Below are 27,565 nucleotides of genomic sequence, written 5' to 3' on the forward strand. Positions count from 1 at the left end.
TGTGTTTGGACATGGCCACTGCAGCTCCTGCAGTGCGTTTATAGATCCATTGGACCACACAGGGATCCCATTAGTGTCAAATACTGTTGATGAGGCCCTCTTCCTGTGAGTTAACCACCCACATAAAACTGTCACTGAACCTGTAGCCCCATACATGGATCAGCATTGCACGCGTTACCACGAATGTGTTCGTGTGTGTATGGATGTTTGTGTGGGCGTAGGTGTTTGAGTTTGCATGCATTCATTCACGTCAGTGTGTGCGTTCCCCTCCTGGACTACAAAGTTAAAATAGCTCTCCCTTGTCTTATCTTGATTGGCTGGGAGAATGCCGGGCGGAGAAGGGGGGGGGCAGGCTGATGGGTGAGGAGTCACAGACGCTCTGTCGCTTTCAGGTCACCAGGGAGTACAGACAACGGAACTCCCGCAGGAGACGGTCTTTATCAAATACAAAGAAGCCGATGATAACTTAACTATACACCTGAGGGACAGAGGACAACTTTACTGACTCACGTGATCTAGATCAGAGGACAACTTTACTAACTCACTTGATTTTGGACAACTTTATGAAATACTAAAACTAGGAGAGATGTAGAGAGCTTCACTAGACTGATCACATCTGGAAAAGGATTGCCGTTGAAAGCCTCAAAGAAACGAAGATGTGACTGGATATCGTAACAAAACACCTGTCAATCAAGAGAATACCACCTTTAACGCCCAAAACATTGAAGTTTTAAGGAAAGATTTACCTTCAGAATATCAACCACAACTAAAAGAAGTGAAACTCAGATCCTAAACAGGAGAGAAGCTCCATTTCTACCAGGCAGTTTTAAAGAGATTAACCTGAACAAATCACAAATAATCTTTAGCTGAAAAACCCACCGTTGCAAGAGGAGCCTACATAGAAGAGAGGACACTGCTTTTGGAAAAGACGTGTGTCCATATGGAGTGTATGCGTAGACCTAAGAAAAGGACGACTGTGAAGAAGGCATCGATGGCAGGCGGATCCAGGAAGTGCCACCCAGCGTGTATGTAAACAAAGTGCCATGCCCATGTTACGACCAGCCTGGCACAGAGGAGGGTGGTGGACACAAGGGAGTACCACAGTCTCTCCCTTACTCATACTGCTCCTCTCCAGTCTGCAGGTAAAATGGTCACCAGTTTTGGAACCTATGTGACCTCTTCCTAACAACTCGTCCTACTTGTTTCCTCTGTCAGCTCTCAAAGAAGGGCCAGTAAAAAAATATCCATATAGATGTTCTGTAAAATATGGCAAAAATAATGTTCTGTAAAATATGGCAAAAATAATGTTCTGTAAAATATGGCAAAAATAATGTTCTGTAAAATATGGCAAAAATAATGTTCTGTAAAATATGGCAAAAATAATGTTCTGCAAAATATGGCAAAAATAATATTCTGTAAAATATGGCAAAAATAATGTTCTGTAAAATATGGCAAAACTAATGTTCTGTAAAATATGGCAAAAATAATATTCTGTAAAATATGGCAAAAATAATATTCTGTAAAATATGGCAAAAATAATGTTCTGTAAAATATGGCAAAAATAATGTTCTGTAAAATATGGCAAAAATAATGTTCTGTAAAATATGGCAAAAATAATGTTCTGCAAAATATGGCAAAAATAATATTCTGTAAAATATGGCAAAAATAATGTTCTGTAAAATATGGCAAAAATAATATTCTGTAAAATATGGCAAAAATAATATTCTGTAAAATATGGCAAAAATAATATTCTGTAAAAAAAAAAAAAAGAAGTGTGTTGAAGTAATCTCACAAATAATCCAATCTGACAACAGAGAAACAGATTTCAGTTTATCCACTATCGGATTTAGGTGAGAGGATGAGTTGCTACTGTTGGACTGTAAAACCCATACACTATCTTACTGACTCGGTGAGATGATAATCCCTGAATTTGTGGTATTTAATACATTTTGTACAGATATGCAACTGGGATAGGCAAGAACACGGGAGTTGCTTAGCAACGTGGCTATATGATAATGTACTGGATTGTATGGCATGGCAAACATATGGCCATAGATATCACTCCAGACATGAATATTATCACAAAATCTGCTGTCGCACACAAAATATACCGGAGCAGCCAGAAACGGACTTACAGTATACAGCACCTGCTGTAGAATGCAGCAGGCAAAGCATGATTCTATCAGAGTAACTCCTAAAACTCTGCTTACTGTAAATACATCCCTTAAAAGAAATGTTAACCCATTTTGAATGTTATGTTGTTTCTGTGCATCTCTAAATGATGTTATATCGATTCCCTGGGTCATTTCATGTTTTCATGTGTATCTGAGTGATGTTATATCGATTCCCTGGGTAATTTCATGTTTTCATGTGTATCTGAGTGATGTTATATCGATTCCCTGGGTCATTTCATGTTTTCATGTGTATCTGAGTTATTGGCGTTCAAGCAGGCAGAGATCCGGCCGGTATGAAGTAGCACTGTGATAAAGTCTCTCTCATTACATTGGAAGTGTATAGGAATACGAGTTTTAGATAGTTAAAGCATCTATCATACATGTCAGAATACAATGCCGGTCGATGTCATAACGCAATAGGTTGTCTTCTCTTGAATGAGCCATTGATCATATTTTTGTGATATTCCTACCTCAAGAAACGTTTTCTTTAACAGAGGGACTAGTACATTTTTCCCATTTGTCTCTCTTTAGTCCAGGCTGCATTGCATGGTGCCATTGTCAGAGATATTACAGAAAGGAGATAAGAATCCAATGAATGGAGGAAGGTATAACGCCCCATCCAGCAGGCTGTCGGCCAATCACGTTCACGTTGTCATGCTGCGTCACACGGTTGCTAAGCTAATCATCACGCAATCCCTTCTCAAAGTCAGGTTATGTGTCGAGAAACGTGCCTATTTTCCTCAAAAGTACGTAATGTTACGATTCCAAAGCTATACGATACTACAGATAGCAAGTTAATAATCTCATATTGCGGAAAATATTTGTAATGTTGTATTTCTTGTTGATGAAATTCGTGCTAATGTTGGGTTTTTGAGCTGACGCCCAATAGACTCCCATTCCCTCCTTGAAGGGGAGCGCTCCTTGTCCCAGAATTGCCTAAAATGCACCGGGCGGCCCATTGACGTAGAATGGGCAATGTTTCCCATCGCCTCAAAATGTATATCTGCAGTTGCAAATGTTAGGCTCCACTCTGTGAGGCACATCAATCTGCAGGTTGAACATGGTGAGACTGTAGACTCCTAAATTGATAGTGCAGTTTGTTTAGGCCAATTTACAGCTAACTAGCTACTACATGCTGATATTGTCTTTGGTATTATTGTGTGTAGCTACGTTTGCTAGCTGGCTAGCTAACTAACAAGCCAGCCCATAGAGAGAGCATTGCATTGTGGATTGTCGACTTTAGCTGTAACAGATTTCCACAAAGATTTGCCATGTTGCGACCAACCTTCTAACTCCAAAATGAAACATTTGTTTACAAAAATAGAGATATCTCACATTTGACTCCCAGGTTCCTAAATTACATCAGCACTATAACTGAGTTAAGCTCAGAATCCTTAAGTGTCTTGTGGATTTTAAATCCTATTTCTAAAAGGTAGAGGAGAGCCCATGCATTTTCTTTTCACCCCAGATAAAAGTAGAGACCGACACAAACTCTCTCTCTCGTCTGTGATATCTGCTGTCCAGACAACCTGATGTTAAGAGACAAACAACCTGATGATAGGAGACAGACAACCTGGTGGTAGGAGACAGACAACCTGATGATAGGAGACAGACAACCTGGTGGTAGGAGACAGACAACCTGGTGGTAGGAGACAGACAACCTGGTGGTAGGAAACAGACAACCTGGTGGTAGGAGACAGACAACCTGATGATAGGAGACAGACAACCTGATGGTAGGAGACAGACAACATCATGGTAGGAGACAGACAACCTGATGTTAGGAGACAGACAACATAATGGTAGGAGACAGACAACCTGGTGGTAGGAGACAGACAACCTGATGGTAGGAGACAGACAACCTGATGATAGGAGACAGACAACCTGGTAGTAGGAAACAGACAACCTGATGATAGGAGACAGACAACCTGATGATAGGAGACAGACAACCTGATGATAGGAGACAGACAACCTGATGGTAGGAGACAGACAACCTGGTGGTAGGAGACAGACAACATCATGATAGGAGACAGACAACCTGATGATAGGAGACAGACAACATCATGGTAGGAGACAGACAACCTGGTGGTAGGAGACAGACAACCTGATGATAGGAGACGGACAACATCATGGTAGGGGACAGGCAACCTGATGGTAGGAGACAGACAACATCATGGTAGGAGACAGACAACCTGATGGTAGGAGACAGACACCATCATGTTAGGAGACAGACAACATGATGGTAAGAGACAGACAACCTGGTGGTAGGAAACAGACAACCTGGTGGTGGTAGGAGACAGACAAACTGATGATAGGAGACTGACAACCTGGTGGTAGGAAACAGACAACCTGATGGTAGGAAACAGACAACCTGATGGTAGGAAACAGACAACCTGGTGGTAGGAGAAAGACACCCTGGGTGGTACTGGTGGTAGGAGACTGACAACCTGGTGGTAGGAAACAGACAACCTGATGGTAGGAGACAGACAACCTGGTGGTAGGAGACAGACAACCTGGTGGTAGGAGACAGACAACCTGGTGGTAGGAGACAGACAACCTGGTGGTAGGAGACAGACAACCTGGTGGTAGGAGACAGACAACCTGATGGTAGGAAACAGACAACCTGATGGTAGGAAACAGACAACCTGGTGGTAGGAGAAAGACACCCTGGGTGGTACTGGTGGTAGGAGACAGACAACCTGATGGTAGGAGACAGACAACCTGGTGGTAGGAAACAGACAACCTGGTGGTAGGAAACAGACAACCTGAAGGTAGGAGACAGACAACCTGGTGGTAGGAGACAGACAACCTGATGGTAGGAGACAGACATCCTGGTGGTAGGAGACAGACAACCTGATGGTAGGAGACAGACAACCTGGTGGTAGGAGACAGACAACCTGGTGGTAGGAAAAAGACAACCTGGTGGTAGGAAACAGACAACCTGATGGTAGGAGACAGACAACCTGATGGTAGGAGACAGACAACCTGGTGGTAGGAGACAGACAACCTGGTGGTAGGAGACAGACAACCTGGTGGTAGGAGACAGACAACCTGATGGTAGGAAACAGACAACCTGATGGTAGGAAACAGACAACCTGGTGGTAGGAGAAAGACACCCTGGGTGGTACTGGTGGTAGGAGACAGACAACCTGATGGTAGGAGACAGACAACCTGGTGGTAGGAGACAGACAACCTGGTGGTAGGAAACAGACAACCTGAAGGTAGGAGACAGACAACCTGGTGGTAGGAGACAGACAACCTGATGGTAGGAGACAGACAACCTGGTGGTAGGAGACAGACATCCTGGTGGTAGGAGACAGACAACCTGATGGTAGGAGACAGACAACCTGGTGGTAGGAGACAGACAACCTGGTGGTAGGAAAAAGACAACCTGGTGGTAGGAAACAGACAACCTGATGGTAGGAGACAGACAACCTGATGGTAGGAGACAGACAACCTGGTGGTAGGAGACAGACTTCCTGGTGATAGGAGACAGACAACCTGGTGGTAGGAAACAGACAACCTGATGATAGGAGACAGACAACCTGGTGGTAGGAGACAGACAACATCATGGTAGGAGACAGACAACCTGATGGTAGGAGACAGACACCATCATGTTAGGAGACAGACAACATGATGGTAAGAGACAGACAACCTGGTGGTAGGAAACAGACAACCTGGTGGTGGTAGGAGACAGACAAACTGATGATAGGAGACTGACAACCTGGTGGCAGGAAACAGACAACCTGATGGTAGGAAACAGACAACCTGATGGTAGGAGACAGACAACCTGGTGGTAGGAGAAAGACACCCTGGGTGGTACTGGTGGTAGGAGACAGACAACCTGGTGGTAGGAGACAGACAACCTGGTGGTAGGAAACAGACAACCTGATGGTAGGAGACAGACATCCTGGTGGTAGGAGACAGACAACCTGGTGGTAGGAGACAGACAACCTGGTGGTAGGAAACAGACAACCTGATGGTAGGAGACAGACAACCTGGTGGTAGGAGACAGACAACCTGGTGGTAGGAGACAGACATCCTGGTGGTAGGAGACAGACAACCTGGTGGTAGGAGACAGACAACCTGGTGGTAGGAAACAGACAACCTGATGGTAGGAGACAGACAACCTGGTGGTAGGAGACAGACATCCTGGTGGTAGGAAACAGACAACCTGGTGGTAGGAGAAAGACACCCTGGGTGGTACTGGTGGTAGGAGACAGACAACCTGGTGGTAGGAGACAGACAACCTGGTGGTAGGAAACAGACAACCTGATGGTAGGAGACAGACATCCTGGTGGTAGGAGACAGACATCCTGGTGGTAGGAAACAGACAACCTGGTGGGAGGAGACAGACAACATGATGGTAAGAGATAGAATGGGTAATTGAAGTGTTAAACCGTCAGGGAGCTCTTATCAGACAGAGGAACAGGTGGTGGTGTGTAGGGGAATAGAGTGGGTCATTGAAGTGTTAGACATTCAGGGAGCTCTTATAGGATATAGGAACAGGTGGGCAGGCACAGGGAGGATACACAGCTCAAGATTGAGATATGTATCCCTACTGGAGAGTGAAGGCAAGGCAGGGAATGTTAGTCAGAGATAGAGTACCACACATAGAAATAGAATCCATTGGATGGTACTACACCCCACCCGTGGAACGACAGATTCTAAATGGGAAACTTTGATTCTCTGTTTACCTTTAAAAGGGAAGAGAAGGGTTGGTCTGTCACTAGAATCAGAAGATAAGGATTGGTTTGTCTCTAGAATCAAAAGGGTTGGTCTGTCACTAGAATCAGAATGGTTGGCCTATCACTAGAATCGGAAGGGTTGGCCTGTCACTAGAATCAGAAGAGAAGGGTTGGTCTGTCACTAGAAACAGAAGAGAAGGTTTTGTCTGTCACTAGAAACAGAAGGGAAGGTTTGGTCTGTCACTAGAATCGAAAGAGAAGGGCTGGTCTGTCACTAGAATCAGAAGATAATTGTCTGTCTGTCACTAGAATCAGAAGAGAAGGGTTGGTCTGTCACTAGAATCAGAAGAGAAGGGTTGGTCTGTCACTAGAATCAGATGAGAAGGGTTGGTCTGTCCCTAGAATCAAAAGCATTGGTATGTCACTAGAATCAGATGGGTTGGTCTGTCACTAGAATCAGAAGAGAAGGGTTGGTCTGACGCTAGAATCAGAATGGTTGGTCTGTTGCTATAATCAGAATGGTTGGTCTTTCACTAGAATTAGAAGAGAAGGTCGGGCCTCTCGAGTGGCGCAGTAGTCCAAGGCACTGCATCGCAGTGTTGCGGCGTCACTACAGCCTGGAGTTCGATGCATAATTGGCCCAGCTTTGTCGCAGTTAGTGGAGGGTCTGGTCGGGGTGTGCTTTACTTGGCTCATCGCACTCTAGCGACTCCTTGTGGTGTGCCTGGTGCCAGCAGGCTGACTTCGGTCATCAGTTGAACTGTGTTTTTCTTTCGACACATTGGTGCAGCTGGCTTCTGGGTTAAGCTAGCGGATGTTAAGAAACGGGGCTTGGCGGGTCATGTTTCGGAGGACGCATGACTCCCCGTTCGCCTCTCCCAAGCCAGTTGGGGAGTTGCAGCGATGAGACAAAATCATAATAACGAAATCTGGGAGAAAAAGGGGGTAAAAAGGACACTGCCCAAGCATGTGTAAAGATATCTTAAGTTTTGGACCAAGATGATGAAAATGCAGGTAAGAACCCAAATCTGATTTCCTTTTTATTTCTAATCTTTTTTTTCTGACTGTCCACACATAGTTTTACATGTGACCTGAATCAGATGGATGTAGCATCTGAAGGAGCACACAAACGCAACGCTAATTTCCCATCTCTGTTGCTTTACATTTTGGGGTGGTTGTCATGGCAACGACAGCTCATGTGCAATGAAACTACTTATTACCCCAATTATTGGCAAAATATTTAAATATCTGAATTGGGCAGCCATATGGAAGCGGTATAAATTGGAAGTTATAAGATCATATTTTATGTGTTTTTATGTTGTTGTTGCTGAAAAAATCAGATGGGAAACAGATATGCACATAATTGATGAAAGATCTGAATTGGGCTGCCTGTGTAAATGCAGCCTAACTGAGGCATTGCTGGTTAAATCTCCCAACTTTATTTCTCCCCTCAGAGTAAATGATACCGGTATATTTACTTCTAGTAGTATAGACCACATGATATTATGGTCACGATTCACTCCGTATATCACCGAAGTTCAGCGTGTTCGCGAAGACTGCATTCACAGTTAAAGACCCAGTTCAGTGAAAAACATGATTTCCTGTGTTTTATATACATTTCCACACTGAGGTTGGAATTATACTGTGAAATTGTGAAAATTATAATCATTACTTTTTATTGTAAGAGCTGTTTGAAAAGACCGCCTGAATTCATTGTATCCTGTTTTCGAGGGGTGGAGTTTAGGTCACCAGGTGATAAATTAGGTGATAGACCAATAAGGAAAGTTTCAAACCTCTCTGTCAATAATAGCTATCCCTCCCCATTCAGACCACTCCCAGACAGACAGTCCTGGCAAAATGATTTGTCTTTGCCAAGAAGCTTTTTTTGTTTTTACAATCACAGTAAGGTACTTAATTTTTACCCAGAAATAATTTGATATTGAGATAAAAATGTCTGCAATGGACCTTTTCACCCTGGATATGTTGTTGTTGCAGCTCAATCGGAAATTACCTGTACATTTCAATTGTGAGATAGTGCTGAAATTCGGCGACACGGATTGAATTGAGCCCTAGGCTTGTGAAATTGCCTAAACAGACTCCTAAGACGATTGAGGTTGAGCAGTTAGATACCTCAGCGTGAATTCTACTCAAACACTGCCATCTTGTGGACTCTCACTCCAACCACATACCCCTCTATCTTCCTGACACATTGTTGGGGCCCGGGGGTGGTAAACATTAATCGTTTTTCATGGACTATTCTTTGGGGATTTTCTTATTTGACATGAAAGGTGGTGGTTCTGTGATTGATTGTGTTGTATTTTCATTAGGATCCCCCATTAGCTGATGCCATGAAGCTGACGCTTAAGGAGTTGATCTCTAAAAGGAATGAATATAGGGAGAACTGCACCAGGATTTTAGCAGAAAGCTACTTCTCAGGAACTGGTGAGCAGTTTTGTTTTTGGCCCTGGCCACTTGCACGTCTCATTGTAGCATGTTTCTGTGTATTGTAATTGTACTGCAGCCAGACTGTCAGTGCTGCAATTAATCTGTATGGAAATGAATTTGAAGTTTTAATTAATTTTGAGATAAGCAGTAGCACTTTTTTTATCATGTACTTTTCAGTTTGCCTCTTTACTCTGTCCTTGTTTGTCCTTTCAGGAACCTACTGTAACGGGACGGTTGACCTATTTGTGTGTTGGCCCCACTCAGCTCCTGGTAACGTGTCAGTGCCCTGTCCTTCTTACCTCCCCTGGGTCACAGAGGGTGAGTCTCCAGGCTTCGTCTCACACACGTTCCATATCCATTATGTCACGTGATGGCACAACATGACATAATACCATTTCTACCAAAGTAGAAAGTTAAACGTATCTTCCAACATGGTTAGCTCGTGAGCACATCTCTCCTATTGGTTCCTTTTCCTGACCCAGATGACTCCAGGAGTGTGTACAGGCAGTGTCTGTCCAATGGGAGCTGGCGACTCCAGGAGAATTCTTCGGAAGCCTGGCGGGACCAGAGAGAATGCGATGAGAAACGTTTCTTTGAAGCCGAGGTGAGGGAAAGGCTGTGAGGAAACCTTTGGAAAAGGCCTTGTAACCGAATTTTCAAACATAAATCCAGATAAAAAGCAGAACGTTCCATCGAGGTCAAAGGTCACCTCTTTTACTTTTGTTTGTCTGTTGTTTTCCAGGAGAATGAGGTGTTTCGCCAAGGAGCACTGAGGGTTATCTCCATCGTCGGCTACGGTCTGTCCCTCTTCTCCCTCTCTCTGGCCACTCTCCTCATGGGCATTCTCAGGTCAGTGTCAAGGGGTCAGCGTCAAGCGGTCAGCATCAACAGCTTAGACACATGTTGATGATGGTTATATGATGAATTCTACTATGGTTGGGCGATGACATGATTGCAAATGAATGACATTCTCCTTAGTCACGGCATCGATTGAAACCCACTAGTCAGTGTTCAATGTCAGTGTATAATATGTAACGGATATCAGGGGAGGTAGAATAACAAGATCACAGATGTTGTCGATCACTATAAATTACATTAGAACAACTACGTTGGATTGCCTATGTACTGGGCACTTATCTTAATCACATAATAACAAAATCAACTTCCACACTAAATAGTCAGTGGTGGTTTTGAGTCAATGCCAACCTCTGTCTCTTCCAGGAAGCTCCACTGTACGAGGAACTACATCCACATGAATCTGTTTGTGTCGTTCATGATGAGAGCCATAGCCGTTTTCATAAAGGAGATCGTTTTACATGTCATGTACACCAAGCTACCCATTGACGACCCAGGGTGGAACTCATACTCCAACTCAGTGGTATTCATCTCCTGCAGAGAATTTAATTAGAAATTACCTTCAGAATATTTATTTCTTATGATATAAGCTCAAAATGGCCAGAAAAAAAATAACTTTCTTCTGAAACTCGTCAGTCTATTCTTGTTCTGAGAAATGAAGGCTATTCCATGCGAGAAATTGCCAAGAAACTAAAGATCTCGTACAACGATGTGTACTACTCCCTTCACAGAACAGTGCAAACTATCTCTAACCAGAATAGAAAGAGGAGTGAGAGGCCCCGGTGCACAACTGAGCAAGAGGGCAAGTACATTAGAGTGTCTAGTCTGAGAAACAGACTCCTCACAAGTCCTCAACTGGCTGTTTCATTAAATAGTGAAGGGTGTAGTACACAGCATTGTACGAGTTCTTTAGTTTCTTGGCAATATCTCACATGGAATAGCCTTCATTACTCAGAACAAGAATAGACTGACGAGTTTCAGAAGAAAGTCTTTGTTTCTGGCAATTTTGAGCCTGTAATCAAACCCACAAATGCTGATGCTCCAGATACTCAACTAGTCTAAAGAAGGCCAGTTTTATTGCTTATTTAAACAGGACAACAGTTTTCAGCTTTGCTAACATAATTGCAAAAGGGTTTTCTAATGATCAATTAGCCTTTTAAAATGATAAACTTGGATTAGCTAACACAACGTGCCATTGGAACACAGGAGTGATGGTTGCTGATAATGGGCCTCTGTACACCTATGTAGATATTCCATAAAAACATCTGCCTTTTCCAGCTACAATAGTCATTTACAACATTAACAATGTCTACACTGTATTTCTGCAGTGTAATTTACATTTTACAAGGCAGTGTAATGTATATATTTAACAAGGCAGTGTAATGTATATATTTAACAAGGCAGTGCAATGTATATAGTTAAGGCATTGCAATGTATATAGTTAAGGCAGTGTAATGTATATATTTAACAAGGCAGTGTAATGTATATATTTAACAAGGCAGTGTAATGTATATATTTAACAAGGCAGTGTAATGTATATATTTAACAAGGCAGTGTAATGTATATATTTAACAAGGCAGTGTAATGTATATATTTAACAAGGCAATGTAATGTAATATATTTAACAAGGCAGTGTAATTTCTAATATTGAATAGTCTCTCCTCTTCCTGTAGATAGCGGTGGTATGTAAGGCCTCCCGGATGTCCATGGAGTATTTTGTAGCCTGTAACTACTTCTGGCTCCTGGTGGAAGCCATCTTCCTCCACACTCTCCTCTTCACCGCCGTCCTCACCAAGAGACGGCTGCTCAAGAGATACATGCTCATTGGCTGGGGTCAGGTTCTAATGTTTCAAAGACATGTTCATTGGCTAGGTTAAGGATCTAATGAAGATATATTAACAACTACGGCAACAAAATACTCTTTGTTCTTCCTAAAGGTACTCCATTCGTGTTTGTGGTACCATGGACAGTTACCAAAGTTTTATTTGAAAATGAAGGGTAAGTATTTTGGGAGCATTTCCTCTCATTTCAACACTTCTGATCATATTTCTGGCTTTTCGCATAAAGTAATCAATCAGTAGTGATCTGTGTACTTACCCAATACGTCTATGCTATAAGCTGATACTCTAGGCCTAAATCTAAATCTAAATCTTCTGTCCTAAGGTGCTGGGCCAATCAGGATAGATGGATCTGGTGGATAATAAGAGGTCCGATCACTGTATCTGTGTTGGTGAGTAGCAGCCAACCAGGGCCGTGCACGGACCTTGGAGAGAAAGGTGCTCAAAGTGAAAAAAGCACCCCCCCCCCCCCCCCAAAAAAAACCTGTTGACTTAATTTTCTTACATTCAAAGCTAATTAAGCCAAATGAGTGTGTATATATACAGTACCAGTTAAAAGTTTGGACACAGCTACTCATGCAAGGGTTTTTCTTTACTTTTATTCATTTCTATATTGTAGAATAATAGTGAAGATATTAAAACTATGAAATAACACATGGAATCATGTAGTAACAAAAACAGTATTAAACAAATCAAAATATATCTTATATTTTTGATTCTTCAAAGTAGCCACCCTTTGCCTTGATGACAGCTTTGCACACTCTTGGCATTGTCTTATCCAGCTTCACCTGGAATGCTTTTCCAACAGTCTTGAAGGAGTTCCCACATATGCTGAGCACTTGTTGGCTGCTTTTCCATCACTCTGCAGTCCAACTCATCCCAAACCATCTCAATTGGGTTGAGGTCTGGTAATTGTGGGGACCAGCTCATCTGACAGCCTGGGGGTGTGTTGGGTCATGGTCCTGTTGAAAAACAAATGATAGTCCCACTAACCGCAAACCAGATGGGATGGCATATCGCTGGAGAATGCTGTTGTAGCTATGCTGGTTAAGTGTGCCTTGAATTCTAAATAAATCACTGACTGTGTCACCAACAAAGCACCCCCACACCATCACACCTCCTCCTCCATGCTTCACGGTGGGAACCACACATGCGGAGATCATCCATTTACCCTCTGTATCTCACAAAGCCACCGTGGTTGGAACCAAAAATCTCAAATTTCGACTCATCAGACCAAAGGACAGATTTCCACCGGTCTAATGTCCATTGCACATGTTTCTTGCCCCAAGCAAATTTCTTATTATTTTTGGTGTCCTTTAGTAGTGGTTTCTTTGCAGCAATTTGACCATGACAATTCATGCAGTCTCCTCTGAACAGTTGATGTTGAGATTTGTCTGCTCCAATCTGAAATGCAGTTAATTGATGATTTCTGAGGCTGGTAACTCTAATGAACTTATCCTCTGCAGCAAAGTTAACTCTGGGTCTTCCTTTCCTGTGGCGGTCCTGATGAGAGACAGTTTCATCATAGCGCTTGATGGTTTTTGAGACTGCACTTGAAGAAACTTTCAAAGTTCTTGAAATTTTCCGCATTGACTGACCTTCATGTCTTAAAGCAATGATGGACTGTCGATTATCTTTGCTTTTTTGTGTCACACCCTGATCTGTTTCACCTGTCTTGTGCTTGTCTCCACCACCCACCAGGTGACTCCTATTTTTATCCAGTATCCCCTGGGTATTTATACCTGCGTTATCAGTTTGTCTGTTGCCAGTTTGTCTTGTTATGTCAAGTCTTACCAGCATCTTGCCCATTTCTCCTGTTCTCAAGTTTTGTTTAGTAGTCTTCCCTGGGTCATATCCTGAGTCGTGATAGTACAAAGTAGTCATGACTGATCCAGCAGATTTGGACCATCTCTGCAACACTATCTCTTCACAAGGAGCCACCATTGGAAGACATGAAGAGTTACTACATAACCTTGTGGAAGGATTCCACACCTTGGCGGAACACCATGACCATGCCATTAGTGCAGTGTTGGAACAATTCCGCAGACTATCTATTAGGCAGGAAGCAACAATGGAAGCCTCCCAGACTCTCAGTAACCCCGCTACTAGCGGTGCTTCTTCCCATCTTACCCCGGCTTCCCGAGAATCCGGCTTCCCCTTCTGAAGCGCTACACTGGGGATTCTGGAATCTGCTGGGTGTTTCTCTCCCAGTGCTCCTTCATTTTTGAGCTGCAGCCCTCTTCGTTTCCGTTGGACGATTCTAAGATAGCATATCTTATAATGCTGATGTGTGAGCAATCGCCGTAGGCTGGAGGATTTTGTGGCAGAAGTAAGGAAGGTGTTCGACTCTCCGTTGTCTGGGAGAGAGGCGGAAGCTACTTCAATTGCGTCAAGACTCCCATAGTGTGGCAGACTACAAAGTAGACTTTCGCACTTTAGCCGCAGAGAGTGCCTGGAACCCGGGATCCCTGTTCGACATGTTCCATCATGGATTATCGGAAGGAATAAAGGACGAGCTCGCAGCCCGGGAACTGCCCTTGGACCTCGACTCCCTTGACCATAAGGATCTATGGTCAACTATGGGAATGCAGTAGGGAGAGGCACAACCTCCTGATTGACTGGGCTATGGGTTCCAACATGGGTTGGAGCCCGTTCTGCCATGTGCATTGCCTCAAGGTGGCGTGGTCCGCCCCTGGCTGTCTTCCTGTGGACTTGGATAAAGCCTCGGCTCTCTCTGCCATTCCTGCGGAGTATCAAGACCTCCAAAAGGTTTTCAACAAGACCCGCACCACATCTCTTCCTCCGCATCAACCCTATGACTGTGCCATTGACCTCCTCCCTGGCACTACACCGCCTCGGGGGCGGCTTTAATCCCTGTCGGGTCCGGAGATCAAGACTATGGAAGGGTACATTGAGGACTCTCTGGGGGCAGGGTTCATTCGTCCTTCTTCCTCCCCTGCTGGTGCCCCGTGAATCGACTACTGGGGCCGGTAAAGAACCGCAACCCGCTACCACTCCTCTCCTCAGCTTTCGAGCCTCCAGGGGCGACTGAATTCTCGAAGTTGGAAGGAGAGGAATGGAAGACAGCCTTTAACACAGCTAGCGGGCACTACAAGTATTTGGTTATGCCATTCGGACTGACCAACACTCCTGCAGTGTTCCAGGCTCTGATTAATGAGTGCTCTGTGACATGTTGAACTGGTTTGTGTTTGTCTACCTTGACAACATCCTTGTCTTTTCCCGTTCAGTTCAGGAGCATGTTCTCCACATCACACAAGTCCTGCAGTGCCTCCTTGAGAACCAGTTGTTTGTCAAGGCGGAGAAGTAAGAATTTAATCGTTCTGCTATCTCCTTTCTGGCATACGTCATTGCTGCCGGAAACATTCAGATGGATCCAGACAAGGTGAGAGCGGTGGTGTAGTGGCCCCAAACCACATCCAGAGTGCAGCTGCAATGTTTCCTAGGATATGCTAATTTCTACCGCTGCTTCATACGGGTCTACAGCACCCTGGCTTCCCCCCTCTCTGCACTCACCTCACCCAATGTTCCGTTCACATGATCCCCAGCTGTGACCGGGCATTTTCAGATCTCAAGCATCGGTTCACTACAGCCCCCATCTTAATCCATCCGGACCCATCCCATCTGTTCATGGTGGAGGTCAACGCCTCGGACGTTGGAGTGCGGCCAGTCCTGTCCCAGCATTCTGCCCAGGACCAAAAGCTGTATCTATGCGTTTTCCTTAACTATCCCGCGGAGAGGAACTATGACGTTGGAGGAATGGAGTCACTTGCTAAAAAAGGCGGAACATCCATTCCTAGTGTGGACAGACCATAACAATCTGGAATATCTCTGCACTGCCAAGTGCCTCAATTCAAGGCAGGCTCGTTGGGCTCTGTTCACTCGTTTCAATTTCACCATCTCCTACCGCCCTGGGTCCAAGAATGTGAAGCCTGATGCCCTCTCTCGCTTGCATAGCTCCGCTGCTACTCCGTCTGACCCAGAGACCATCCTCCCTACCTCCTGTTTAGGCTCGAGGGGCACGGCTAAACGGTTGTTCGTCCCAGATTCTGTCTGGTCCCTGGTCCTGGAATGGGCTCATTACTCTAATCTAACCTCAAATCAAATCAAATCAAATTTTATTTGTCACATACACATGGTTAGCAGATGTTAATGCGAGTGTAGCGAAATGCTTGTGCTTCTAGTTCCGACAATGCAGTAATAACCAACAAGTAATCTAGCTAACAATTCCAAAACTACTACCTTATACACACAAGTGTAAGGGGATAAATAATATGTACATAAGATATATGAGTGAGTGATGGTACAGAGCGGCATAGGCAAGATACAGTAGGTGGTATTGAGTGCAGTATGAGATGAGTATGTAAACAAAGTGGCATAGTTAAAGTGGCTAGTGATACATGTATTACATAAAGATGCAGTAGATGATAGAGTACAGTATATACATATACATTATGAGATGAATAATGTAGGGTATGTAAACATTATATTAGGTAGCATTGTTTAAAGTGGCTAGTGATATATTTTACATCATTTCCCATCAATTCCCATTATTAAAGTGGCTGGAGTTGAGTCAGTGTGTTGGCAGCAGCCACTCAATGTTAGTGGTGGCTGTTTAACAGTCTGATGGCCTTGAGATAGAAGCTGTTTTTCAGTCTCTCGGTCCCAGCTTTGATGCACCTGTACTGACCTCGCCTTCTGGATGATAACGGGGTGAACAGGCAGTGGCTCGGGTGGTTGTTGTCCTTGATGATCTTTATGGCCTTCCTGTGACATCGGGTGGTGTAGGTGTCATGGAGGGCAGGTAGTTTGCCCCCGGTGATGCGTTGTGCAGACCTCACTACCCTCTGGAGAGCCGGTTGTGGGCGGAGCAGTTGCCATACCAGGCGGTGATACAGCCCGACAGGATGCTCTCGATTGTGCATCTGTAGAAGTTTGTGAGTGCTTTTGGTGACAAGCCGAATTTCTTCAGCCTCCTGAGGGTCTGTGTGGGTGGACCAATTCAGTTTGTCTGTGATGTGTACGCCGAGGAACTTAAAACTTACTACCCTCTCCACTACTGTTCCATCAATGTGATTAGGGGGGTGTTCCCTCTGTTTCGTGAAGTCCACAATCATCTCCTTAGTTTTGTTGACGTTGAGTGTGAGGTTATTTTCCTGACACCACACTCCGAGGGCCCTCACCTCCTCCCTGTAGGCCGTCTCGTCGTTGTTGGTAATCAAGCCTACCACTGTCGTCCGGAAACTTGATGATTGAGTTGGAGGCGTGCGTGGCCACGCAGTCGTGGGTGAACAGGGAGTACAGGAGAGGGCTCAGAACGCACCCTTTTGGGGCCCCAGTGTTGAGGATCAGCGGGGTGGAAATGTTGTTGCCTACCCTCACCACCTGGGGGCGGCCCGTCAGGAAGTCCAGTACCCAGTTGCACAGGGCGTGGTCGAGACCCAGGGTCTCGAGCTTGATGACGAGCTTGGAGGGCACTATGGTGTTAAATGCCGAGCTGTAGTCGATGAACAGCATTCTCACATAGGTATTCCTCTTGTCTAGATGGGTTAGGGCAGTGTGCAGTGGGGTTGAGATTGCATCGTCTGTGGACCTATTTGGGCGGTAAGCAAATTGGAGTGGGTCTAGGGTGTCAGGTAGGGTGGAGGTGATATGGTCCTTGACTAGTCTCTCAAAGCACTTCATGATGACGGAAGAGAGTGCTACGGGGCGGTAGTCGTTTAGCTCAGTTACCTTAGCTTTCTTGGGAACAGGAACAATGGTGGCCCTCTTGAAGCATGTGGGAACAACAGACTGGGATAGGGATTGATTGAATATGTCCGTAAACACACCAGCCAGCTGGTCTGCGCATGCTCTGAGGGCGCGGCTGGGGATGCCGTCTGGGCCTGCAGCCTTGCGAGGGTTGACACGTTTAAATGTTTTCCTCACGTTGGCTGCAGTGAAGGAGAGTCCGCATGTTTTAGTTGCGGGCCGTGTCATTGGCACTGTATTGTCCTCAAAGCGGGCAAAAAAGTTATTTAGTCTGCCTGGGAGCAAGACATCCTGGTCCGTGACTATGCTGGTTTTCTTTTTGTAATCCGTGATTGACTGTAGACCCTGCCACATACCTCTCATACCTCTTGTGTCCTGCCACCCCGGCTCCCGCCCATAACCTGGCCTTCTTCCGACAAAGTTTTTGGTGGCCCACTATCGCCGCATGCATGGTGTGTGCTCAGAATAACACTCTGCGGCAAGCTCCGGCCTGGCCTCCTTCAAACACTCCCTGTTCCTCATCGACCCTGGTCCCATATATCCCTGAACTTTGTCACTGGTCTCCCCCCATCTGATGGCAACACCACCATCCTTACAATGGTGGATAGGTTTTCCAAAGCTGCCCACTTCATCCCCCTTCCCAAGTCACCCTCAGCCAAGGAGACGGCTCAACTCATGGTAAGTCTTCTGAATCCATGGACTTCCAGTTAACATGGTCTCCGATTGTGGTCCTCATGTCTCGTGCCGATTCTGGAACGCTTTCTGCAACATCATTGGGTCGTCGGCCAGCCTGTCCACTGGGTTTTGTCCTCAATCTAACGGCCAGTTGGAGCATGCCATTCAGGGCCTGCAGACAACTCTTGGTGCCTCTTCTTGGCCAACCCCACCACCTGGAGCCAGAAACTTGTGTGGGTGGAGTATGCCCTGAATCCCCTTCCCTGCTTGGCCACTGGTCTCTCGCTTTCATCCCGCTTAATTGGCCCTTTCCCCATCTCTAAAGTCCTTAGCCACACTGCTGTTCATCTTCTGTTGCCCTGCACCCTCCATATACATTCCACTTTCCATGTATCTAGAATTAAACCTCTGTCTCACAGCCTTTATTCTCCTGTTTCCAGGCCCACTCCTGTCTCCCGTCTTATCGGCGGCTATCTGGCATACACAGTGAGGCACCTCCTGAGTGTTTGACCTCAGGGCAGGGGATTCCAGTACCTGGTTGACTGGGAGGGTTATGGCCCGACCGCCAACACCCCGGTCAACCAGGTAGTGTTGAAGTCGGAAGTTTACATACACTTACATTGGAGTCATTAAAACTCGTTCAACCACTCCACAAATTTCTTGTTAACAAACTATACTTTTAGCAAGTCGGTTAGGACATCTACTTTGTGCATGCCACAAGTCATTTTTCGAACAATTGTTTACAGACAGATTATTTCATTTATAATTCACTGTATCACAATTCCAGTGGGTCAGAAGTTTACGTACACTAAGTTGCCTGTGCCTTTAAACAGCTTGGAAAATTCCAGAAAGTTATGTCATGGCTTTAGAAGCTTCTGATAGGCTAATTTACATAATTTTAGGCATTTGGGGGTGTACCTCTGGATGTATTTCAAGGCCTAGCTTCAAACTCAGTGCCTCTTTGCTTGACATCATGGGAAATTCAAAAGAAAACAGCCAAGACCTCAAAAAAAGTATTGTCAACCTCCACTAGTCTGGTTCGTCCTTGGGGGCAATTTCCAAACGCCTAAAGGTACTACACTCATCTGTACAAACAATAGTACGCAAGTATAAACACCACGGGACTACGCAGCCGTCATTACCGCTCAGGAAGGAGAAGCGTTCTGTCTCCTAGAAATGACTGTATTTTGGTGTGAAACGTGCAAAGCAAATCAAATCAAGTGCAAACAGCAAAGGACCTTGTGAAGTTGCTGGAGGAAACAAATACAAAAGTACAGTAAAACGTGTCCTATAACCTGAAAGGCCACTCAGCAAGGAAGAAGGCGCTGCTCCAAGACTGGCATAAAAAAGCCAAACTACGGTTTGCAACTGCACATGGGGACAAAGATCGTACTTTTTGGTGAAATGTCCTCTGGTCTGATGAAACAAAAATAGAACTGTTTGGTCATAATGACCATCATTATGTTTGTAGGAAAAAGGGGGAGGCTTGCAAGGACAACAAAGTCAAGGTATTGGAGTGGCCATCACAAGCCTTGACCTCATTCCTATAGAAAAGTTGTGGGCAGAACAGAAATAGCGTGTGCGAGCAAGAAGGCCTACAAAACTGACTCAGTTACACCAGCTCTGTCAGGAGGAATGGGCCAAAATTCAACCAACTTATTGTGGGAAGCTTGTGGAAGGCTTCCCAAAATGCTTGACCCAAGTTAAACAATTTATTACAATTTAAAGGTAATACTACCAAATACTAATTGAGTGTATGTAAACTTCTGACCCACTGGGAATGTGATGAAAGAAATAAAAGCTGAAATAAATCATTCTCTCTACTATTATTCTGACATTTTATATTCTTTAAAAAAATTGTGATCCTAACTGACCTAAAACAGTGATTTTTCACTAGGATTACATTTCATGAATTGTGAAAAACTGAGTTGAAATGTATTTGGCTCAGGTGTATATAAACTTCCGACTTTAACTGTATGTGCTCAGATGGGACCCTAGGTGGCGGGGGGGGGGGGGGTATGGGCACTGTTGCCATTTCGTCTTGTTTTCTCAGGTCTTATCAGCGGTTTTCCAATTTCTCCTGTTCTGCAGTATTGTTTTTTTGTCTTCCTGATTTTGACCTTTCTGCCTGTCCTGACCCTGAGCCTGCCTGCTGTTCTGTCCATGATTGACTCTGCCTACGAACCTCTGCCTGCCCTCAGCCTGCCCTTTATAATTTATAATCCTATATATATTCTGAGAACCGTACCATCCCCTTCCTCTGTCTGCATCTGGGACATATCCTGAATCGTGATCATTTGAGCTGTTCTTGCCATAATATGGTCTTTTACCAAATAGGGCTATCCTTCAAACTCATTAAGAAGGAAAGAAATTCCACAAACTAACTTTTAACAAGGCACAACTGTTAATTGAAATGCATTCCGGGTCACTACCTCATGAAGCTGGTTGAGAGAAGCTGTCATCCAATGCAAAGGGTGGCTACTTTGAAAAATCTGAAATATAAAATATATTTTGATTTGTTTAAGGCTTTTTAGCTTTCTACAGGATTCATATGTGTTATTTCATAGTTTTGATGTCCACTATTATTCTACAATGTAGAAAACAGTACAAATAAAGAAAAATGAGTAGGTGTGTCCAAATGTTTGCCTTTCAATCTGTCTGTCCCAGCTTTGATGCACCTGTACTGACCTTGCCTTCTGGATGGAAGCGTGGTGAACATGTAGTGGCTCGGGTGGTTATTGTCCTTGATGATCTTTTTTGCTTTCCTGTGACATTGGGTGTTGTAGGTGTCCTGGAGGACAGGTCATTTGCCCCCGGTGATGCGTTGTGCAGACTGCACCATCCTCTGGAGAGCCCTGCGCTTGTGGGCGGTGCAATTGCCGTACCAGACGGTGATACAGCCCGACAGGATGCTCTCAATTGTGCACCTGTACAAGTTAGTGAGGGTTTTCGGTGACAAGCCACATTTTTTCAGCCTACTGAGGTTGAAGAGGGGCTGTTGCACCTTCTTCACCACACTGTCTGTGTGGGTGTACCAGTTCAGTTTGTCAGTGATATGTACACAGAGGAACTTCAAACTTTCCACCTTCTACACTACTGTCTCGTCAATGTGGATAGGGGGGGTGCTCCCTTTGCTTTTTCCTGAAGTCCACGATCATCTCTTTTGTTTTGCTGACATTGAATGAGAGGTTATTTTCCTGACACCACACTCTGCGGGCCCTCACCCCCTCCTTGTAGGCTGTCTCTTCGTTGTTGGCAATCAAGCCTACCACTGTAGTGTTGTCTGCAAACTTGACAATCGAGGTGGAGGCGTGCATGGCCACGCAGTCTTGGGTGAACAGGGAGTACAGGAGAGGGCTGAGAACACACCCTTGTGGGGCCCCAGTGTTGAGGATCAGCGGAGTGGAGATATTGTTTCCTACGTTCACCACCTGGGGGCGGCCCATCAGGAAGTCCAGGACCCAGATGCACAGTACGGGGTCGAGACCCAGGGTCTAAAACTTAATGATAAGTTTGGAGGGTACTATGGTGTTGAATGCTGAGCTGTCGTCAATGAACAGCATTCTTACATAGTATTCCTCTTGTCCAGATGGGATAGGGCAGTGTGATGGCCATTGCATCGTCTGTGGACCTATTGGGGCGGTAAGCAAATTGGAGTGGGTCTAGGGTGACAGGTAGGGTGGAGGTGATGTGATCCTTGACTAGTCTATCAAAGCACTTCATGATGATAGAAGTGAGTGCTACATGGCGATAATCATTTAGTTCAGTTACCTTAGCTTTCTTGGGAACAGGAACAATGGTGGCCAACTTAATGCATTTCGGGACAGCAGACTGGGATAGGGATTGATTGGATATGTCCATAAATACACCAGCTGGTCTGCGTGTGTTCTGAGGACTGGGATGCCATCTGGGCCGGGAACATTGCGAGGGTTAACAAGTTTAAATGTTTTACTCATATTGGCCACGGAGAAGGAGAGCCCACAGTCTTTGGTAGAGGCCGTGTCAGTGGCGCTGTATTGTCCTCAAAGCGCGCAAAGAAGTTGCTTAAATTGTCTGGGAGCAAGATGTCGATCTCCGCAACGGGGCTGGTTTTCTTTTTGTAATCCGTGATTGTCTGTAGACCCTGCCACATGCGTCTCTTGTTTGAGCCGTTGAATTGCGACTCCACTTTGTCTCTATACTGACGCTTTGTTTGTTTGATTGCCTTACGGAGGGAATAACTACACTATTTGTATTCGGCCATGTTTCCAGTCGCCTTGCCATGATTAAATGCAGTGCTACCATGATTAAATGCTATGGTACATGTTTCCAGTCACCTTGCCATGATTAAATGCGGTGGTATGTGCTTTCAGTTTTGCGCGAATGCTGTCATCAATCCACGGTTTCTGGTTAGGGAAGGTTTTAACCTTTCTGATCTCCCCATCCCGGATCCGGGTTCGTGAATACAGACTCAAGCTCATTACCATAACGCAACGTTAACTATTCATGAAAATCGCAAATGAAATGAAATAAATATGCTAGCTCTCAAGCTTAGCCTTTTGTTAACAACACTGTCATCTCAGATTTTCAAAATATGCTTCTCAACCATTGCAAAACAATCATTTGTGTAACAGTATTGATGGCTAACGTAGCATTTAGCATTAGCATTCAGCTGGCAACATTTACACAAAAAAACAGAAAAGCATTCAAAAAAATCATTTACCTTTGAAGAACTTCAGATGTTTTCATTGAGGAGACTCTCAGATAGCAAATGTTCAGTTTTTCCTGAAAGATTATTTGTTTAGGACAAATCGCTCCGTTTTCTGCGTCACGTTTAGCTATGAAAAAACCCCTGTATCCAGGATTGTGTAAATCTATCAGCAAGCTCATTAGCATAACACAACGTTAACTATTTATGAAAATTGCAAATGAAATGAAATAAATATGCCATCTCTCAAGCTTAGCCTTTTGTAAACAACACTGTCATCTCAGATTTTCAAAATATGCTTCTCAACCATAGGAAAACAATCATTTGTGTAAAAGTAGCTAGCTAGAGTTAGCATTTCGCGTTAGCATTTAGCGTTAGCATTAGCGTTAGCATCCAGCACGCAACATTAACAAAAACATAAAAGCCTTCAAATAAAATCATTTACCTTTGAAGAACTTCTGATGTTTTCAATGAGGATACTCTCAGTTAGATAGCAGATGCTCAGTTTTTCCAAAAAGATTCCTTGTGTATTAGAAATAGCTCCGTTTTATACATCACATTTGGCTACCAAAAAAAATCCATAAATTCAGTCCTCAAAACGCAAACTTTTTTCCAAATTAACTCCATAATATCGACTGAAAACATGGCAAACGTTGTTTAGAATCAATCCTCAAGGTGTTTTTCACATATCTCTTCATTGATACATCGTTCTTGGAAACATGCTTTCTCTCCTGAATCCCAGGAGAAAATGCCTGCACCTGAAGATTACGCACAAATTTAGACAAAGGACACCGGGCGGACCTCTGGAAAATGTAGTCTCTTATGGCCAATCTTCCAATGATATGCCTACAAATACGTCACAATGCTGCTAAGACCTTGGGCGAACGACAGAAAGTGTAGGCTCATTCCTTGCGCAATCACAGCCATATAAGGAGAGAATGGAAAACAGAGCTTCAGAAATTCTGCTAATTCCTGGGTGATGCATCATCTTGGTTTCGCCTGTAGAATGAGTTCTGGGGCACTTACAGACAAAATCTTTGCAGATTCTGAAACTTCAGAGTGTTTTCTTTCCAAAACTGTCAAGAATATGCATAGTCGAGCATCTTTTCGTGACAAAATATCGCGCTTAAAACGGGAACGTTTTTTATCCAAAAATGAAATAGCGCCCCTAGAGCTCTAAGAGGTTTTAATAGACAGATTGACCAGGTGAATCCAGGTGAAAGCAATGATCCCTTATTAATGTCACTTGTTAAATCCACTTCAATCAGTGTAGATGAAGGGGAGGAGACAGGTTAAAGAAGGACTTTTAAGCCTTGAGCCAATTGACATATGGATTTTGTATGTGTGTCATTCAGATTGTCAATGGGCAAGACAAAATACTGAAGTGCCTTTGAATGGGGTATAGTAGTAGGTGCCAGGTGTGCAGGTGTCAAGAACTGCAACACTGCTGGGTTTTTCAAGAATGGTCCACAACCCAAAGGAAATCCAGCCATCTTGACACAACTGTGGGAAGCATTGGAGTCGACATGAGCCAGCATCCACGTGGAACGCATTCAACACCTTGTATAGTCCATGTCCCAACAAATTGACGCTGTTCTATGAGCAACTCCATATCAGGAAGGTGTTCCTAATGTTTGGTATACTCAGTGTATTGATTATTTTTCATTATTATTAGTAATATATATATATTTTAGCATAGGCCTTTATTTTCTGCAAAACCCCATTGCAAGCAAGCTTATAGCCTTCTGCTCAAAGAGAGAGCAAATAGGGGCGGGCTATCAGCTGATAACGTATGTAGATTATGTGAATCGGATTGTTTCAACAGGATAGCTAACTAACTAGTCTTCACCTGTGATTGGAGTTTATCCTGCTGCTGACATCTGCGTCTTAGGCCTACTAACAAATTGAAGCCTTCCATGTTCCTGACCGTGAGATGACCAACGCAACTCAAACGGGATCCGCTTCAACACTACCGTTTGGCGCCGGTAGCTTCTCCAGGACGAGTGCAGTGCTCGTCTATGGGCAGGGGAGGGGGACTGATACCTAACAACGTAACACAATGATAAATCATTCATCAAACCATATAGACTGACACACTGGGGGCATCAGTTCTCCTCAGCGTTCCAGTGATTTCTCACTGATTTCACACTGATTTTGGGATGTCTGTAAGATCAGTAGTTAGTAGAGACAAAGTGTAGATCAGTAGTCAGTAGAGACCAAGTGACATAGACTTCAGCCAGAGTAGTGGTTGTCATATGTGGTCATCAGCATATCTATAGGGCAGAATAGTTAGGGTGCACTGATGACAATAACATGGGGTTTCTGTTCTTTAAAGACACCGTTTTGACACACCAGACTAAAAACCTGGACAATCTTACTGTTTTACAGAAACATTTTTTAATTGATTTGTGTTGCAGGTCATTTTCTACATATTCATCAAAATACTAATGCTGCTGCTCTCAAAGTTAAAAGCAGACCAAGTGAGATTCACAGACTACAGATACAGGTACTGTTTCTCAAAAGGGTGACTGATCTGTTACAGGAGTAAAACCCCAGTACTGTCTGAATGCCATAACGCCTTTCCTTTCCTCTAAGCTTGGCCAGGGCTACACTAGTCCTGATCCCTTTACTGGGAATCCACGAGGTGGTTTTCACTCTCCTGATTGACGAGTGTGTGGAGGGAAACACCCGCTATGCCAGGAACGTCATCAACCTCACCCTCAGCTCCTTCCAGGTGAGAACTGAGAACAATGGCCGCATGTCACAACAAGAACATAACAATGTTTTCTTATGTTTCCATTGATTTATGTTCCTGTTGAGGATAGAAAAGAAAGCACCCAGATCCCATTGAGAACAACATTTAGTGGGAGAAATTAGTCCTGATAAAAAAATGCATTGGAAAATGAGCCAGTAGAGTAATGCCAATCACTGTCATACCTCTCTCTCAGGGATTCTTGGTTTCTGTGCTGTACTGCTTCGCCAATGGAGAGGTAGCTATCCACAAACTATCAGTTAAATGTACTGTAGTCTTAAGTGTTAGGCTAACAAATCATAATGGGAAATAATAAATCAATTAAACACCAACATAAATCTATTTTCTCCAGTTCCAGGCGGAGCTGAAGAAGCACTGGCAGCTCTTCCGGTTTACGAACCACTTCCAGGTCACGCCCTGTATTGACTACCGGGATGCGCCCCTCAAACACCTGTGGAAGTGCTCCAGAGGCCGACGCTCCCATCAAAACAAATCATATGAGGAGGAGGAGGGTGGGCCTGCCACACACTCACACCTGCTGCAGGTGGCCTGGCAGGGGGACAGAGGAGGGGGAGAAGGAGGGGCGGTGGCAGGGTGGAGAGGAAGGGGGAGAGAAATGGGAGGATTGGAGTTCCACACCAGGAAGAGTTTGTCAGGTAGTGACGGAGAGATGACGCTGGGAGAGACCATGGAGGAGATACTGGAGGAGAGCGAGTTCTGACCTCCTTTTCTCTCCAGACTGCTATGAACTGTTACGGGGCCTCGTTTCATTATCAAATCAAAAACATCTAATCAAATCAAATGTATTTATATAGCCCTTCGTACATCAGCTGATAACTCAAAGTGCTGTACATAAACCCAGCCTAAAACCCCAAACAGCAAGCAATGCAGGTGTTGAAGCACCTTGGCTAGGAAAAACTCCCTAGAAAGGCCAAAACCTAGGAAGAAACCTAGAGAGGAACCAGGCTATGAGGGGTGGCCAGTCCTCTTCTGGCTGTGCCGGGTGGAGATTATAACAGAACATGGCCAAGATGTTCAAATGTTCGTAAATGACCAGCATGGTCAAATAATAGGTCTGGGACAGGTAGCACGTCCGGTGAACAGGTCAGGATTCCATAGCCGCAGGCAGACCAGTTGAAACTGGAGCAGCAGCACGGCCAGGTGGACTGGAGACAGCAAGGAGTCATCATGCCAGGAAGTCCTGAGGCATGGTCCTAGGGACGGCATGAGCCAGTGACTCAGCCCCTGTAATATGGTTAGAGGCAGAGAATCCCCGTGGAAAGAGGGGAACCGGCCAGGCAGAGACAGCAAGGGCAGTTCGTTGCTCCAGAGCCTTTCCGTTCACCTTCACACTCCTGGGCCAGACTACACTCAATCATATGACCCACTGAAGAGATGAGGCTTCAGTAAAGACTTCAAGGTTGAGACCGAGTTTGCGTCTCTCACATGGGTAGGCAGACCATTCCATAAAAATTGAGCTCTATAGGAGAAAGCCCTGCTTCCAGCTGTTTGCTTAGAAATTCTAGGGACAATTAGTAGGCCTGCGTCTTGTGACTGTAGCGTATGTGTAGATATGTATGCCAGGACCAAATCAGAGCGATAGGTAGGAGCAAGCCCATGTAATGCTTTGTAGGTTAGCAGTAAAACCTTGAAATCAGCCCTTGCCTTAACACGAAGCCAGTGTA

The 27,565-nt window shown here is 44.6% G+C and overlaps 1 protein-coding gene across 1 annotated transcript; it reads left to right on the forward strand.

Moving 5' to 3' along the window:
• Positions 1–394: 394 nt before the first annotated feature.
• On the forward strand, positions 395–26,747 carry LOC110491307 (glucagon-like peptide 2 receptor). The gene is made up of 13 exons (XM_021564662.2): positions 395–1,142; positions 9,187–9,301; positions 9,518–9,622; positions 9,787–9,908; positions 10,047–10,153; positions 10,526–10,682; positions 11,833–11,992; positions 12,097–12,157; positions 12,323–12,389; positions 25,546–25,634; positions 25,724–25,862; positions 26,077–26,118; positions 26,233–26,747. Exons 1-13 carry the CDS (start codon positions 1,044–1,046, stop codon positions 26,599–26,601), a joined length of 1,632 nt encoding a protein of 543 aa, XP_021420337.1. The 5' UTR covers positions 395–1,043; the 3' UTR covers positions 26,602–26,747.
• The last annotated feature ends 818 nt before the right edge of the window (positions 26,748–27,565 follow it).

This window comes from Oncorhynchus mykiss, chromosome 16, assembly GCF_013265735.2.
Source record: "Oncorhynchus mykiss isolate Arlee chromosome 16, USDA_OmykA_1.1, whole genome shotgun sequence".
NCBI classification, from domain to species: Eukaryota; Metazoa; Chordata; class Actinopteri; order Salmoniformes; family Salmonidae; genus Oncorhynchus; species Oncorhynchus mykiss.

Excerpts from the sequence above, each read along its gene's own strand:
- LOC110491307 (XM_021564662.2), top strand. The coding sequence starts at position 1,044 with ATGCCCATGTTACGACCAGCCTGGCACAGAGGAGGGTGGTGGACACAA. Across the intron at positions 9,302-9,517 it reads AAGCTACTTCTCAGGAACTG|GAACCTACTGTAACGGGACG; the intron begins GTGAGCAGTTTT and ends TTGTCCTTTCAG. Across the intron at positions 26,119-26,232 it reads ACTGCTTCGCCAATGGAGAG|TTCCAGGCGGAGCTGAAGAA; the intron begins GTAGCTATCCAC and ends TATTTTCTCCAG.